Genomic DNA, 18076 nt, shown 5'->3' with positions numbered 1-18076 from the left:
TTATTTGATTATGAAATGCTACTTTAACATGTATCTTTTCCATCAGTTCATTTCTGCTAGCACTCCGCGTTCATAGTAATTATTAAGTTGCATACACATCCTTTCCAGGATAACAAACATTGCCCAGAATCAGTTCAAATTTTAGGGAAAATGCATAAAATTTAAAAAAAAGATTAGCTCGCGCTTCGCATCATATAAATAAGGATTATGATAAATGTGTAATATATATTAATTCATAAGAATAAAGCTAAGAAATGACTAATGAGGACTACCCCTTCAAAGAAACAAACCAAAATCATCTTCGAGCGCCCGATCGGGGAAAATGTGGTTGAAACAAATTTCCGCCCCACCCCCTATTGGCGAAGGCTGGATCCACCCCTGTGTCCCCCCTACCTTTTGGGAGAGATTGCCACCCCTGCCCCCCCCCCCGTGTTTGAGAGCCACCCAAATATTTTTATTGGATATGTTAACATAGGCAAGTGATGATTTTTTTGGGGGGGGGAAGGGGCTTGTCTCAGAAGATAGTCTCGACCGGAACTGATGACGAGAAGACGGGTTAGAAGACTCGAAGACGAGTTGTTGGAACCCAGGCAGACGACTTGTGTCGGACAAAAAGAGTCGACTTGTTTTTGAAAAGATGATGACTTTTAACTCGGCAAGTCGAGTTGTTCAAGACAAGAAGATAGGATGACATGATGTTCTAACTTACAAAACCAGATGACGAGTTGTCGAAATAGGAAGTTGACTTGTTTTTTAACAAGAAGACAAGATGACGAGTTAGAACAACTCATCTTGTCTTCTTGCCCCACACAAGTCGTCTTTCCAAGTTTCAATATCTCGTCATCTGGTCTTCGTACTATAAAGAAGTCGTCTTACCCAGTTCCAACATCATCGTCTTCTCATCATTTAATCCGTCTCCTAGGGGCGGTGGAGTGAAAATGAAAGTCTGTGGGGGGGGGGGGGGGGGCACATGGAAAAAAGGATCCTAAAATTTTCTTTGGAAAAGGGCACAGTCTTAAAAGAAAGAAAACAAAAACAACTTATCTACAGAGATGCAATGAGACAAACATTTGAGGGGGCTTGATATGTCGTATCACGTATATAACATATCTAAGAAGCTGCGAGTGAGCAAATTTTTGACAACGAAAATCCAACTTTGTGAGATTTTGACATTACACTGTATATACAGAAAATAATATCACATTTCACCATTATCTATTTCCCATTCTATCATTTGTACGTTACTACGTATATACCCCACTCTAATGACTCTTGAAACTGAAGGCACGTATGATTATATTCTTACAAGTTTTTTCCTTCATAATAGTAGGAACATGTAAACATGAGAATATTGTTTTCTTGTTTCAAAGGGGCACAATTTAACACATAAAACCGGTCCTTCTCAGGTGAAAGGGGCACAGAACATGTTCGTAATGGTCACTTTTCTTGAGTAAAAAGGGGCACTGGTTGGAGAAGGGGCGCTTACAAGAAGGAAAGGGGCACTTGCTCACACAAAACCTGTCCTTCTCAGGTGAAATAACCACAGAACACTTTCCTGAGGGGGAATTTTTGGGGTAAGAATTGGCACTATACGAGAAAAGGTACTTTCTAACACCTAAAACGGGGTCTCCTCTGGTAAAAGGGGCACATTACACTTTCCTGAATTTTCTTGCATAAAATGGACACCTTTTCAGTGCTTCCAAAAGCTAGTGGGGGCACTATAAACCCCCAATCGCCTTCCCTGTCGTCTTCTTAAGAACTCGTCTGCTTGGCATTAATAATGTTAATAAGTTTCCGTAGAACAACAAAAGTTCAGAAAACCTGCATGCGTAATAACGGAAACGTATAACAAATAAGGAACGCGAGTCCTTTCCAAAAATGACACTTTTCAGAAGTGTTCACATGCCATCGATCGTGTCATTAAAGATAATACCCACGCATCCTCATTTTTAAAAAAATTCTTTCTCTTCCCTTATCCTCTCCAACTTTTCATTTCCCTTTCTGTTTTTACCTCAACTTCTTTCTCTCTCTCCTTCTCTTCCCCTCGACTTTCTCTTTCTCTCCCTCCCTGTCTTTTCATGCCTCGGCTTTCGTTCTCTCTTGCCCTTTTCACTTTAAAATGATTTCTCCTTCACGTTCATCTTGGCTCCGTGACACGAAGATTAGCGATCAATCGCTAAATGAATTGACCAATCAAGATCGACATTACACGCGCATTTGGCGCATAATACTGACCAGGAACCAATCAGAAGTGTTCTCCCATATTTGCTATTCATCGCTAATCTTTGTGTTACGGTACCCTGATCTCGGTCTTAGAAATCTGGCCCTCCTCCTCTTACTGTCTCGTTCCATTCCATTTTCTCTATCATTCTGTTTATATATGCCTTTAATTATGTCTCTTTTTTTCTATCGTTATCTGACTGGCACCCCCGCCTCTATCTATTTCCTAGCTCTTAAGTCCATTTTCCTCTTTCTTTCATAATCAATGTCATTTTTTAAACCTGCCGTCTGGCTTACGTTTTTGTCTACTTTGCTCCATTCCCCACTCTCCCTGCATCACCCCCTCCCCTCTCGGCCACTCTACCAGTTTGACTCTGGTTATAATCAACATTACTGCAGGTACATTGTTATGGAATTCAATATACATGTATTTCAATTAATTTTTAATAACCTTTTATAACAGATTTTTCTATAAAACATTAAAAGCATACATTTAGCCAGCCTAATGAAAGTGCATTCCATATGCAATAAAAACTCGTTACTACAGGTTTTTCATGACATCACTCATAAAATAAACCTTATGGAACCTTAAATGAAAGGTCGGGTGCAAAAAAAAAAACAATCAAAAGTTTCTATAGTTGAAAAGGGAGCGGCGAACATGTATATGAGCCCCTCTGCCAGCGAGTGGATTGTTTTGCGGTGGGCAAATAATAATGATAATAATAACGATAGTAATAATTAATAATGATAAAAAATGACATTTATATTGCGCCATCTATGTAGAAATAATTTCGAGGCGCATTACCATTACTATTACCCAGCTTTAGCTCAAGCAGCCTTCCAGCGCTCAGTGCATTTCAAAGAATCAATCCTGCTAGCTGTGTAACCATTCACCTCACCTGGGTTGAGCGCAGCACAATATGAGTAAATTTCTTGCTGAAGGATTAAAGCACACCAAGGCTGGTATTCGAACCCAAGTCCCTCCACAGCAAAAACTGTGGTGTTAACCGGTGTACATAGAGGACCACACCAATTGTTTTACACCGGTGTTATAAATTGGTGGTGTTAGTTTTACACCCATAGGTGTTATTACAACACCTTTGGTTGTTATATTTACACTCTGCGGTGTTATGTTCAATCCCTAGGGTGTAGTTTTAACACCTGAGGGTGTGGTCCTCTATTAACACCAACTGGTGTCAGTTTTAACACCACAGTTTTTACAGTGTCTGATTGGGAGACGAGAGTCGTAACCAGCTAGACCAAGACACCTCCACTGCACCTGAATCATAGACAACAGAGAGTTTTCGCTCGGCGACATACGGATGATTCAAGAACACAGTAAATGTATTGTCATAATGCCCGTCATGACAAAGTACAATAAAGAAGTCTTTGTCTAAAGTTAGTGGATCAAAAAGCTGGGTAGCGTTGGCCTCTATTCTGGACAGACGATACATTTGCAATTTAATCCTGATCAGCCCGGAAACTAGGACGAAACTGCACTTCCGGCTGGCTCCTTCAATGATATTTTCGACACAAACTTCTTAGACGTTCTTGAACCTTCCATACGTCGGTGAGTAAAATCCCTATTAACACGGTTATTCGGTTACCCAGCATACTCCAAAAGAGGATTACCATACATGAGAGTACATGAACGAATTAAACGATTCTTCAATCGTGATTCGACTCGCTTGGCTGCCTGTAGTCGAGAGTTTTTGCAGTTACTATCTCATGGAGCCGCTATCTCGCCATCGCACCAATTCCTTTAAAAATGAAGTCAAATCACATGTAAGGACATGATGGAGGAGCTGAGAGGCTTTTGTCGAAGTTGACGGTGAACCGGGAACAGCAGTGTTGTCTTAACGATACGTCCAACGACATATTTGCAATTCGTCCGGTGCAAATCCTCGGATGATCTGCTACACGTATCCCAGTCCACCAATTTTCGACAAAAGCCTCTCAGCTCTCCATTGTGATTTGACTTGCATTTAGCTACCTCGCATAATTTATGCCATGGTCACATTTGCTCTACGGCGGCCGTACGGCGAGTCGAAAACAGTCGTTTCAACATTTTTTTTACCAACTACATAAGGCGGTTTGAACTGAAATTAATAAAACGGATGTTGTCGACTCGCCGTACGGCCGCCGTAGATCAAATGTGACCATATTACTACCTCACGGAGCCGCTATCTCGTCATCGCACCAATTCTTTTAAAAATGAAGTCAAATCACATGATGGAGGAGCTGATAGGCTTTTGTCGAAAGTTGATGGTGAACCGGAGTCTAACCGGGAATTACAGCAGTGTTGTCTTGACGATATACGTCCAACAACATATTTGCAACTGTTCGTCCGGTGCAAATCTTCGGATGATCTGCTATATCCCGGTCCACCAACTTTCGACAAAAGCCTCTCGGCCATTGTGATTTGACTTGCATTTTCAAAGGAATTAGTGCCTTGTAGAGAGCGGCTCCGTAGTAAATGCGAAAAATTACGGCACATGCTGATGTCGGGCATGTCGGGTGTCGACTTGATATGTGCTTTCCAACCAGGTTAGTATCGATCAGGAAGTCCGGGTGGACGATATCGGTCGGGGTGTCCACCATTACGCCCCCACTCGTTAGCCTCCTGATCGGCTGCGGTATCCTCGGCTCCACGACCGCTGACGTCACCCTGCCATGTTTCCCGTGCGTCGCTGTGTTGTGGAACAAAAATAACAGAAAAATGCAAAATACCTCATCTAGTTAGTGTCATATAGGTGGCAGATGTCAATAACCCTTAAAGGTCAAGTCCACCTCAGAAAAATGTTGATTTAAATCAAGAGAGAAAAATCAGACAAGCACAATGCTGAAAATTTCATGAAAATCGGATGTAAAATAGAAAGTTATGACATTTCAAAGTTTCGCTTATTTTCAACAAAATAGTTATATGAACGAGCCAGTTACATCCAAATGAGAGAGTCGATGACGTCACTCACTATTTCTTTTGTTTTTTATTGTTTGAATTATACAATATTTCAATTTTTACGAATTTGATGATTAGGACCTCATTGTCTGAAGCACAAAATGTTAAAATAATGGAATTCCACGTGTTCAGGGAGGAATGAAACTTCATTTCACATGACAATGACGAGAAAATAAAAATATTTCATATAATAAAATACAAAAGAAATAGTGAGTGATGTCATCAACTCTCTCATTTGGATGTAACTGGCTCGTTCATATAACTATTTTGTTGAAAATAAGCGAAACTTTAAAATGCCATAACTTTCTTATTTTACATTCGATTTTGATGAAATTTTCAGTGTTATGCTTGTTGAATTTTCCTCTTTTTATTCAAATCAAGTTTTTGTTGGGGTGGACTTGTCCTTTAAAGATGAGGAAGGGTATAGTGTCGATCAATGTTCTCTGTGAGGGTATTTTTAAAAATTAGTTTACTTTAGGGGCAGGGTAAGTGGGGGCAGGCAGTAGAACGTTAAAAGTCTAAATTTTTGAAGGGACATGCAGCAATGGCGAAAAGGAACTAATTTATAAATATTGCGAGCGACCTTGTAAATACAAAAAAATCTAATAATGAAAGATTTTGACATGGGAGCTAAATCATCAAATAATTCACACTTTCCATTTTCTTTTCTGGGCGAAAATTCCCTAATTTCAGCTCGAGTACAGCTATCTGATATATGACGCATCATTATATACATTGCTACTTTTTCACAGAGCGCCTTTTGCTGTACACCCCCCTTTAAAAAAAAATAAATTCAAATATTTTTTAGTCCCTTATTACCTAATGACTCCAGCTGCCCACTCTCCTCCTGGTCCTCGCTGTGCGGCATCGTAGTTGCCTCGTGCGTGGAAGTACTTGTCGGAATTGCGGAAGTTGGACTCACGCATGTCACTGTTGGGGAAAACAAACTTTTGTATGTTTAACTGTTCTTATAATTGTTTTCTTTAAAGGTATACATTCAAGGCATTCGCGAGGGTCGAGGGCGCTCTTGGACGGTTTTGTGGGTGCTGTACCCGCTGCCATTAAAAAGATTATCGAATCAATTTGTACGCAGAAAAATCCGGGGAATGTGTACTTTTAATAGACATGTTGAGGTTTTCGTGTTAGTTTTCCCTCCTCTTTGCACATTTCCCCCCATATTTCACGGCCAGAGCGAGATATTTTTAATCGATCAAATTCTTGCATATCCCCTCTCATATTCATGTCTGCTAGAAGTATAACTTAACAGAATCATCGAAAATACAAGCGCGGTTATGTTGATACCACCAAGCTTATTTTACAACGTTTCACCTAAGAGATAAGAAAGGAAATACATAATAAATAAACTAATAAAGCAATCGATTAGCCTACATAATATTAATTTGCAGCAAATTAAAAGCACCCGCACCCATAGGACTTGTGCCATGATGCCATCACATAGGGTTCTCGTGCCAGGTCGGGCAATCCCGTAACCATTTCAAAAACATAAGAAAATGCACGTAACCTTCATTCCCGAAAAGGCAGGTCCAGTTTAACTGACCATTCGAGAATTTTGCTATACAGTGCGTATAAAAAACGGGACAGTTTTGAAAAGTCTATATAAAATTTGTTTCAAAATATCATATCTATATTTTGATGTTAATAGATGCTCTGCGATCTTATCTTTGAAATGCCATTTATGTATAGTTTTCATAAAACATCGAGTAAATTCGACCCGACCTTTTGGAAATTCGGGGGGCCTATTCTAAAATAGTCGGGTAAATTGGACAAAATGTTTCGGGAATTTAGGGGGCACTTTCCTCGAATTGTCGGGTTCCCCGACCATGCCGACGGCCGGCCGACCGGACGCGATAACCCGATGTGATGGCACATCAAGCCCATCCGTAGCGGGCGATCATGAATTCGCGCTTTTTTTGACGAACTTGTTAATTAGCCCTCAATATGGAATTGAAGACTGACAAACTAAATGGGAAGCAGATGGTCTATTGAGGTACAATTAAAACAGTAAGACATTTACTGAGATGCCTAACATCACGGAACTCGGCACATGCCAATTAAATGCGACTCCGTGGGGGTGAACAGCCTCTTTTTCTGTACGAAGAAGTCAAAATATGGGACAAGGGCGGAAATAGGGTACCTACCCAAAATAGTAGGGGGGAGGGGGGACACATTATAAAATGTCCCCCTATTATTTTTGGTCTTTGTATGATGGAAAGAAATATATCATTCAAAATCGAAACAAAATATGTATTTTGGAGGTCATGACCTTTTTTTTTGCTCTTCAAATTTTCAGCCCTTTGGGGAGAGATTTCCGCCCTTGGGATATATATAATATATCCGCACATATACTATCCCATCATACAACTTGCCTGCCGACCTGTTTCCGCACCTGCCATGCTCTTCTTTGCACCTCCAATTGTACCTGCACCCCCTCTCTCCCTATATTTGCCTCTCTGTTCTTCCCTCATAATCACAATTATTGTAACCATGTTGTTATTTTTATTATTTTTATTGTTATTACTATTATCATTTTTTCTAATTTGTTACCTTCGATATTTTGTATAGCCTCCTTTTAAACTGTCTTCCGTCTCTCCTTTATACTACAGTTTTCTAATATGCGTATTGAAACAAAGTTACGGGGGCTTGCCTCCCATACAAGCTTCGCTTTTCTTGGCAAGCCCCTCCGTTCTGTTTTGTATAGTTATTATAGTCAAAGTTACTTTAGTTTGCATCAATTCTCATTGTTTATACCTTATTTCGATTGATGTTGTACTTTAAATTTGACTATGTATTGTTTGATTTTGTTGTGCTTTGTGAACGGAAAATGAATAAAATCTAAATCTTAAAAAAAAAATCTATACGTTGCTAGCACCTATACCTGTAAGCTCGAAGCATGTCCCATGCTCCTTGAATGGCTTCCAAGCCGCGATCAAACCAACCACCACCATCCTGCGGACCACTGGCCTGTAGGGGTAAGCGAGGTAAGATTAATAATAATTATATGCGACATTTATATAGCGCTTAATACAAATGTATCTAAGCGCTGCGATTCTTATATACTATTACCCCGGATTTAGCACTGCCCTGATCGGGCGCGTCGAGGATTCAAGGAATTCTTTCCTACCGGGTACCCATTTACTACACCTGGGTCGAGAGTGGCAAATGTAGATAAACACCTTGCCAAAGGACGCTAGTGCTGCGGTGGGATTTGAACCCCGGACCTTGTGGTTCAAAGTCCGAAGACTTAGCCACAACACCTCTACATGAATCATGAGCCTGCATGGGGGGGGGGGGGGTAATCAGAGCAGCCCTCCTAACATCAGTTTACCATGGATAGTGCAACGGGCTCGACCATCAATAGCCTGGTATTTCTCCGATTTCGAAACCAGTCACCTGTTCTCAAGAGATTGCCCCAAACTCATTGAACTAATATAAGCCCCTCAAAAAATTTCTGCAACTCAGGTTTGAGTGCTAATAAATTTCTTAGTGTGCCATCATCATATGTAAAAGTGGTATCATTTGAAAGTATGATTATTCCTCTTTATGATCATGTGTTATTTGTAGTGCTAGTGTTGTCAAGAAATACACAGACATGATTAATATGCAGCAATGTAAGAAATGAAATGTTGCAAAATTCGTTGCCATATGTCATGTTTGAGCACTCAAACTGCAAGTTTGAGTAATAATAAATTCCTTAATGTGCCAACATCATGTGTAAAAGTGATATCTTTAGAAAGCATGATTATACTGTGTCATTTTAAATGTTAGTGTTATCATGAAATACACAGACACGATAATACGCAGCAATCATGGCAATGTTAGAAATCAAATGCGTCGCTTCCAATAGCGAATTTCCAATTGTTTCGAGGATGGACCGAGTGCATTCACTGTCACCTGCATTTTGGAAATTCTATAAATGCATTTTGCAACATTTCACTTCTGACTTTTCTCAATGTTCAGGGTGATTGCATATTCCATGATTACATAATCACAGCAAATGGCATGTCACTGTAAAGAGGGATAATCCACCTTTTCAATGATACCAATTTCATCTTTTAAACCAAAAAGATATCATCCCCAAAACTGGGAAAAGCGCTTTATAAAAATTGGCTATTATTATTATTAACTTATTTGCAAAACTTTTTTTGAGGGGTTTATAAGTTCGTCTTCAACTGTGCTGATCTTTTAGTTGTTACTAGAAAAACAAAGGATAAAAGTTAGCTTGCATTTTTAAGACATTGTGGACATTCGGTTACTTGATTGGAACAATTTAAAGACAGGCGTGGTTCTGGACTGTTTTTTTTTTTGGGGGGGTGGGGGTGGGCTTCTAGGGTTTTGAGAAATTTTGAGTTGCAGGGGCGTTGATTTATGCAATACCATGAAAATAGCATATCGTGAGCTGCACGTGGGAGACCTCAAAATCACACCCCAACACACGCACTAGATTACTGTATCTAAGCCATTACGGTAGTATTTTCGTAAGAAGCCAAACATGTAAAAATTGCTAATCTTACCTCGATTTCCCTCATGTCTTCCAACAGATGTTCCGGACAGTTCCTGTAGTACTCGGAACTGAGCCAGTCAGCTGTAGATGGCGCCACCAGAAGGCCTGACATTAGAGAGGCAATCACTATTATCGACATGTTCATCTTTGATCGTTGGTAGCTATACAGACCTGCCGAAGCAAATACAAATCGACAAACCACAGAAGTTCACCCTACGTAACTGGTAAGTTCCCCTTCCCCTAAAAAAAAATGATAAAGAACATTTCACAATTTCGCAGAACAGTGTAGTTTTTGTTTCTAAATGTTCGCCATCCTTTCCAATATTGCCCAGGTAGCGTCCTGGGAAATCAGTAAAGAAAGTTGCGGAATCTCAATCCATGATCATTTCTGGAAAATGAAAACAGGTGCTAAGAATTTACTATATGAACATGAGGAATGATGATGGTTTATGAACGACAAAGATATCGACAACGCAAGGCTCAGAAATATCCGGACTGGTTAAGGAAGGGACACAAATAAAAGCCCTATATTTTTTTTTCTTTACATTCTGCGCCTTTTCCTAACGTTGACCTGCCCCTAGTAGCTATTGAGCGCACGTACAACTGCAAATGTTCTTCGACCAGATACAGACCCTGAAAGGCAGTCTTCCTGAATAGATGTTATTAAAATTTTACCGAATAATCAATAACGTAGAAAGGATCTTACCTGTTAACAGCTTGTGAAGTAAATTCTGGAGCGGGATGAAGTCTGAAACAGAATGGCCAAAAGTCCGTTGTTTTATTTACTTTCAACCGGAACTTAATCTTTAATTGGTATTTTGATTTAGTGCCTGTCTACTTTTGAAGTAATAGTAAGTTGTCCGGACACCATGAGTTGTTATTACTCCTAAAAAAATAAATTATGGTCAGATCACTTCCTATCCGAGAACTCTTCTTCATTTGGTTAGGACAGGAAATGTATGGGTGTTACATATATCTTTGTTTTCCACTTTCATATTAGCTTCATACAAGTTAAGATTTGATCAGGTTTCTTGTTCTTGTATTGGCTATCCACCGGAACTCCATCTTGGATTGACATTTTCAGGACCTGTCCCCTCCAAAAGTACAAAAGATGTTGTCCGGAAACTAGATGAGCTGATTAAACTGTTCCAACAAATTATGTACATTCTTACAGAGAATTTTGCAACCATGAAGGGTTGTTTTCCAGTTGACACGGACATGAAGTGTCTTCGGTTACAAATATATATATATATTTCCTGTAAGCTACATGTAAGCTTAAATTTGAGATGTGACAGTTTCGTTAGTTCTTCCTTTGACATGGATGTAATTTTAATTTGTAGTTCTGCTTCCCCATTTCTTTTCCTTTTATACATTATGTCTATAATATGCACTGTATATGTATGTTGCGATATGAGAAAGTATGATAAATTGACTGCCGAAGTACAACTGCCCAACGCCACTAGTTCCTGCGGCATTTTCATTTCAGTTTTATTAAGCCAGTAACTCTTTCAGTTAAAAAAAAAGGTTTACATAGAGGCCGTGCATCACGATATTTTTTTTGAAAGAGCATAATAGGTAGAATGGAAAGAAAATAAGAAAAATAAAAGGAAACCACCACATCATAATTTTCCGTGAAATGCTTTCCGCTGAAGCTTTACTTTTTTTTGCTTGCATTTTTTCTGTGGTTTACTCCCCACTCATCATACTCATCTGCTACAATATGTATTTTCAGTGTATCTTTTCTAGGTTCAGCTTTGCACCTTTAAAGGTGCAGACCAGATGCCACACTAGGGGTTCCATAACATTTGCTCCGGCGACAATTGCTCCGCTATAATTTACACACATTAATTGAATGCCCTTATGCAACAAACACTGTGTTGCCACAGAGTGTTCAAATAGTTGACTATGTGTAAATTGTGTGCTAACCATGTGGTCACAGTGTTGTCACGGTGTGGGACTTCAGATCACACATTAAACCACATAATTACCCACATAGTTGGCATTCCGAACACAGAGTGGCACACCTATACCACAGTGTTGTGTGCATTGAACTATGTGTAAATCCTATGTTCTAGTGTTGTCACAGTGTGTTCACATAGTTGACTATGTGTAAATTGTGTGTTAACCATGTGGTCACAGTGTTGTCACAGTGTGGGACTTCATATTGTTATCCACATAACTGCCCACATAGTTGGGTAACAAACACAGTGTTGCCACAGTGTGTTCACATAGTTGACTATGTGTAAATGGTGTGTAAACTATGTGGTCACAGTGTGGGAATTCAGATCAGACATTAAACCACATAATTACCCATATAGTTGGCTCTCCGAACACAGAGGGGGCACACATATACCAAAGCGTGGTACGTATGGTACACATGTGTAAACCATGTGTTCATAGTGTTGCCACAATGTGTTCGTCAATGTGACAGCATGGGACTTCAGATCACACTTAATTACCAATACAGTTGGATTTCTGAACACAGAGTGGCACATATATACCACAGTGATTTGTGCACAGAAATATGTGTAAATCCTATGTTCTAGTGCTGTCACAGTGTTGCCACAGTGCGTCACATAGCTGACTATGTATAAATTGTGTGTGAACCATGTGGTTACAGTGTTGTCACAGTTTGGGACTTCAGATCACATAGTTAACAACATAATAACCCACACAGTTGGGTAACACAGTGTTGCCACAGTGTGTTGACATAGTTAACTATGTGTAAATTGTGTGTTAACCATGTGGTTACAGTGTTGTCACAGTTTGGGACTTCAGATCACATAGTTAACAACATAATAACCCACACAGTTGGGTAACACAGTGTTGCCACAGTGTGTTCACACAGTTGACTATGTGGAAATTGTGTGTTAACCATGTGGTCACAGTGTTGTCACAGTTTGGGACTTCAGATCACATTGTCATCCACATAATTGCCCACAAAGTTGGGTAACAAACACCGTGTTGCCACAGTGTGTTCACATAGTTGACTATGTGTAAATGGTGTGTTAACTATGTGGTCACAGTGTTGTCACAGTTTGAGAATTCAGATCACACATTAAACCACATAATTACCCACATAGTTGGCTCTCCGAACACAGAGGGGCACACATATACCAAAGCGTGGTACGTATGGTACACATGTGTAAACCATGTGTTCATAGTGTTGCCACAATGTGTTCGTCAATGTGACAGCGTGGGACTTCAGATCACCCATAATTACCGAGATAGTTGGAATTCTAAACACAGAGTGGCACATATATACCACAGTGATGTGTGCATAGAACTATGTGTAATTTCTATTTTCTAGTGCTGTCACTGTCTGAAATGTCAGTTTATGTGGTTTTCCACATAATTTTCACATAGGTGGTTTGGTGAACACAGCATGGGATATTTTGAACTATGTATACACTCTGTGTTCATTGTGATATAACCCTGTGAGCATGGTGAGGGTTCAGATAACTCACATACAACATCATCCTCACAGACTTGGCCTACTGAACACACATTGATTCGTATGCTTACCACAGTGGGATGCCGAACTATGTGTAAATCCGTGTTCATAGTATTATCACACTGTGGGGTTAAAGATAATTCATTAATTTACCTTTAAAGGTGCAAAGCTGAACCTACCAAAAATATCAGTTGATTACCGAATTCTTCTGCGCTGCACCTACGCACACACAAGCAAGATAAAGCATTTTGTCATTGTCGAAAAATGCACTTTTCTTGCATCCCTGTTACTAAGACAGTATATATATATTTATTGGTCAATTGTAAAAAAACAGATTTTGTACAAAAAGTTTTACTACTTAGATGGTAGCTTGTGCAGTAAAACTAAAATCAATCCATGAATGAAAATAATCAAGTAAAATCGCTGGGTAGGTCATTCCGCATATCGAAACATGAAGGGAAAATGATAGATATATTTTAACATGCACAAAGAACAGAAATATAGAAACAGAACTATGAATTAAAACAAAAATCACGAGGAAACAGAACAACAATTAAAAAAATATCTAGGGGGAAACAGAACTATACAATTGAAAAAGTATCAATTTTAAAGGAACAGGATATTATAAAGATACGTCCGTGTCAACTAAAGATCAATCCTTCAATGAAAATTCGCTCTAATGTTCTGTTGGAATGGTTTAATCAGCATGATCAGCTCATTTATTATCCGGACAATATCGTTTGTACTTTAGGAGGGGACAGGCCCTGAAATTATCGATCCAAGATTGAGTTCCGGTGAAAACTTAATACAAGATGGAAAAGAAGCCATCGGATCTTAACTTTTATTTGAAGCTAATAAGAAAGAAGAAAACAAAGATATTATGTCACCGCATACGCTCCATGCCCAATCCAATCGGAGAACAGTCCTCGCATGCAAGGTGATCTTATTCTAATTCTTCGGAGCAGTTTTATCAACTTATTAGTAGGTGTCCAGACATCATCATGCAGGCCTTCACTTCGAGAGGGGATAGACTCGGGAAATTCAAGATTGATGGTTCCGGTGGACAGTCAATAAAACAGACGAAATTTCGGCCATTTTGCTTCAGACTTCATCAAAGTCCAGATTTACTTCTCATGTTGCTAACAGGTAAGATTCTTTCTAAGTTATCCATGATTTTTTTATTCGTCAATATGTATAATTGCGATTCAGGAAGAATGTTGTTCAAGGTCTGCATGTTTCCCGACGAAGAACACTATGTGGCCTTTTCAAATACTCTCAACAACAAGGCGTCCGCGTAGTGGCGTTATAAGCCAAAAAGTAAGGGGGCGCGATATGGCAAACTTTATTAGAAATTTGCGAGCGAACGAGCAAAAATTTCGACATTTTAACACAGTATTTAGAAACCCTACTTTCTTTCCTTTCCTCTTTTTTTTCTTGGTGGTGATTTTTCATTTATTTATTTATGTATTTATTTTTTTATTTATTCGATTTATTATTATTTTTTTTTTGGGGGGGGGAAGCCTCCCATTTGTAAGCCTCTTCGTCGACTAGTATTAGAGAGTTAACGAAATCACTACGCGGCCGCTCTCTACAACGACCAATTTCTTTGAAAAATGCAAGTCAATTTACAATGGAGATCGGATAGGATTTTGTCGAAAGTTGGTGGGCCGGGACAGCAGCTCTGTCTCGTGACTCTGGAAATCGACATATTTTCAATTGTTCGTCCGGTTTTAATCTTCGGATGAACAGCTGTCCCAGTCCACCAACCTTCGCCAAAAGCCTCTCAGCTTTCCATTGTTATTTGACTTGTGTTGTCAAAGTAATTGGTGCGTTGCAAGAAACGTTTGCGCAGTAATCGCGCAAACTATTTTGTGACAAGACCAATCGAAGGCAAAAAGAAGCTGCTGAAACTGCTTATCTAAAAACAAAAAGATAGACAATGGAGTAAATTAGAGAGTCAAAAGTGGCCTAAGCTTTCGATCCTAGCAAAATCCGACGATGACTCTCAAAGACCAATTGAACTCAAACGGTAATGGGCTCTTTTATTTTACAAAATCAATCGACGAAATTTGCTTCGGCAACGTTTTTTAGTATTTGCCTTTTATGACGCCCTGTTGATTATCTATTGATAGAGTGAGGGGTAATTTTAAGGGAGAAAGAGACCTTTCAAGTATACACTTCTGCCAAATATGCATGTCCTTTTAAAACGGCTCTTCCAGTTTGATGAATAACAATTGCGTATTTAAAATTGTTTATTTGAAGATGCCGATTTTCATCGAACGTTTCATGTATCGTAACGGAATTCAAACTGTAGATGTTTGCTGCCAATTTGCTCGCGCCGAATAAAATAATAGGACCTATATCCTATCCTCACGCTTCGTTATTGGAAACGAAGTTGAATATTAAGAAAAAAAAAAAAAAAAAAAACACCCTTCGGAAAGTAGTGAAATATGTCGTGATATTTTTGTCTGTGTTCAGAGTTTTCTTTGTGATATATAATTGGTGTGTATTCAGATTTTTTTTTAGGTGAAAACATAGTGTGAATTTCCATAGCTTGTTGATACGTATCTATAGACCAGTTCGTAGTTACTTCATGGACAATTTTGGTCAAATGACCTTTCATTTCTTTCATTATCATAGGCAGATTTCAAAGCAAGATATTACGTAAGCTTGCCTTACATAGCAGGATGAAGAAATTTAATAGACCAGGTGACTAGAATAGCACGCCAATTAACACTTTATGAAGTTGCTTAGGTATTTGTTGCATTCCTACTTTGAATGCATATCTTAGCATGTTGCACAATGTACTTGGCAAATCGTGAATTACCAGTCGTTCGTGGACGCATTGGTGTTTTTGTGGATGTAAATGAATACCACTATTCAAAAGAAAATATGAATAATCAAGACATCAAGGTTGGTGCTTATCTCATTAGATTTTAAACCACCATATAACTTTAGTACAAATGACCTTCCTCTGATCATGCGTAGAATCTTTTGATCATGCGCAGAAAGGAACTACGAACTGGCCAGCAGGTGTTTAGCTACCTACGATCAAAGATGAACACCTTTATTATAGTGGCTGCCTTTCTAATGCCAGGCCTCCTGGTGGCGCCATCAATAGTCTGGTTCACTAGTTCCAAGTACGTGAACCGTTCGGAACATCGGTGGGAAGTGACAGGGGATATTGAGGTAAGATGAGCCATTTTTACATGTTTTGCTTCTTACTACCGCATCTAGTACTGGTCGTTATGGCTTAGATACCGTAATGGAGTTCAGATCCCATTCTTACCTACCAACTTTTTCGACTCAGCTGATGAGCGACTCATTTTTCTAGAATAAACTTTTCAGACTCATCATGTAAGTTGGTAGTATATCATGGATCAAATATCATGTAAACTGGTAGATTAGCTGATAAACCTCCAAAAAGCACTAAAATTTTAGTTCTTCTTTGCTTAAGAACTCCAACCGAAATTAAAATACAAATGTTTTACGAGGAAAAAAAATACAGACAAGTAGATAGGTGAATTTTGAAAAATGTCGGACAAACAGTAAGTAATGACGTAACCGAGTAAATGTCCATAATGTCCTGAATGTGCAGACTAGCTCTTATTTATTATTTTCCCAAAAGCAGCTAGGAGGAGGGGGGCTCTAATTATCTCCCCTTCCCCTTTATACAGATCAGTGGTCCGCAGGATGGTGGTCTGGACAGAGGGGAGCCACTAATAAACTGGTTTGACAGAGCTTGGGAAACCTTACGAGGTGCATGGGACAGAAACAATCCACTCTGCGCCACAATAAAGGGCGCCGCCACAGGAGGGATTCAAGTTCTTCCCATTTTCAACTTGCAATAACTTTGATTGGCTTTTGATTGGGCTCTTGTAATGTAAAATCTGTGTTGCAATATTGTTCAGAAATCATATATCTTGTTACTTGTGTCTGTCGTTTTATGTATGTACAGGTTTGTGATATTTTCAAAATAATCATATCATGCTGTGCAAGTGCGCGTTAAAGTTCCCTTTTAGAAAGGATATACCTCTTAAAAAATTTAGTGATGTCATATCTAGGTTTATTTGTGTAAGTTCATGCAAAAGCTGCAGTCACAAGTTTTCATTGCACTTCGAAACCACAAGACAGGTCATGGATGTAATGTATGCCTGCAATGTATGTTGACACTAATACCCCTTTCATAAACTCAATTAAAATGAATTAGGCGGCTAATAGCAGCATAATTTGGTCGTAAAATTGGAGGAGGACAAGAGTTATCCGCATTACTCTGATGCTGCTATTATCCGCATAATAGCGGCATCGGGATAAGATTTTGAGTTTATGAACGCATTTCCAAATAATGCGGATAATTGCCATGGTGCGGTCACAAGGTCACCCTTTTCCAACACAACCGCATCGGAGGGGGCGTGTCCAGTTGTCATGGCGATTATCCGCCTTTTTCAGGACGGGCGCTCGTAAAAATAATGCGGCTTATTTTCGGAGTTTATGAACGCAATTTTTATTGAATTATCCGCATTACTCTGAGGCGGCTAATTGGAGGATAGGTTTATGAAAAATAGTCCAGGGGTATTTTAATTCTGGTCACCGCGGTGGGGGGGGGGGGTCATGCCTCAGAACTCTCTCACGGATATCGCGATGGCGGCAAAGTACTGCATGGTGATAGGGAGTGGCGGAATCTTCGCGATTGCTTCTGTTTTAGACCCGAATCCCTCAAAAATTCACCGATAAAAGCAGACGCGAAGAGAATCATATTGGTCCAAAGACACCAAGGTGGTGTTTAATCAGTGGTCTCAGATTGTTGCTTGTGCAGAATCCACGAATTTATTAGGTGTAAGTATACCTACGGTAGCTTTAAAGTGCCATCTCCTGGCGAGATATTTTATCTTGCCACGTCGATTTATAAAAAGACACATGT

The 18076-nt window shown here is 39.4% G+C and overlaps 1 protein-coding gene and 1 long non-coding RNA gene across 3 annotated transcripts; one reads left to right on the top strand and one right to left on the bottom strand.

The window, feature by feature from the left end:
- Window positions 1-4767: 4767 nt before the first annotated feature.
- LOC121421516 (serum amyloid A-5 protein-like) lies at window positions 4768-10667 on the bottom strand. Of its 2 annotated transcripts, none has more exons than XM_041616260.1 (5): window positions 10408-10667; window positions 9712-9872; window positions 8076-8161; window positions 5999-6109; window positions 4768-4910 (listed from the first exon to the last, which is right to left on the bottom strand). In XM_041616260.1, the coding sequence occupies exons 2-5, from the start codon at window positions 9844-9846 to the stop codon at window positions 4769-4771; spliced, it is 474 nt and encodes a 157-aa protein (XP_041472194.1). In that variant the 5' UTR covers window positions 9847-9872; window positions 10408-10667; the 3' UTR covers window position 4768. The 2 variants fall into 2 exon arrangements, with proteins under 2 accessions (XP_041472194.1, XP_041472193.1); XM_041616259.1 differs by having other exon boundaries at window positions 9712-9941; window positions 10408-10666.
- Window positions 10668-13922: 3255 nt separating this feature from the next.
- On the top strand, window positions 13923-17327 carry LOC121421724. Its single transcript, XR_005971033.1, has 3 exons — window positions 13923-14301; window positions 16164-16344; window positions 16833-17327. It is a non-coding gene; the product is annotated as an uncharacterized LOC121421724 (long non-coding RNA).
- Window positions 17328-18076: the final 749 nt, after the last annotated feature.

This window comes from Lytechinus variegatus, chromosome 9 (assembly GCF_018143015.1).
Source record: "Lytechinus variegatus isolate NC3 chromosome 9, Lvar_3.0, whole genome shotgun sequence".
NCBI lineage: Eukaryota > Metazoa > Echinodermata > Echinoidea > Temnopleuroida > Toxopneustidae > Lytechinus > Lytechinus variegatus.
This window is presented reverse-complemented; position numbering and strand designations above follow the sequence as displayed.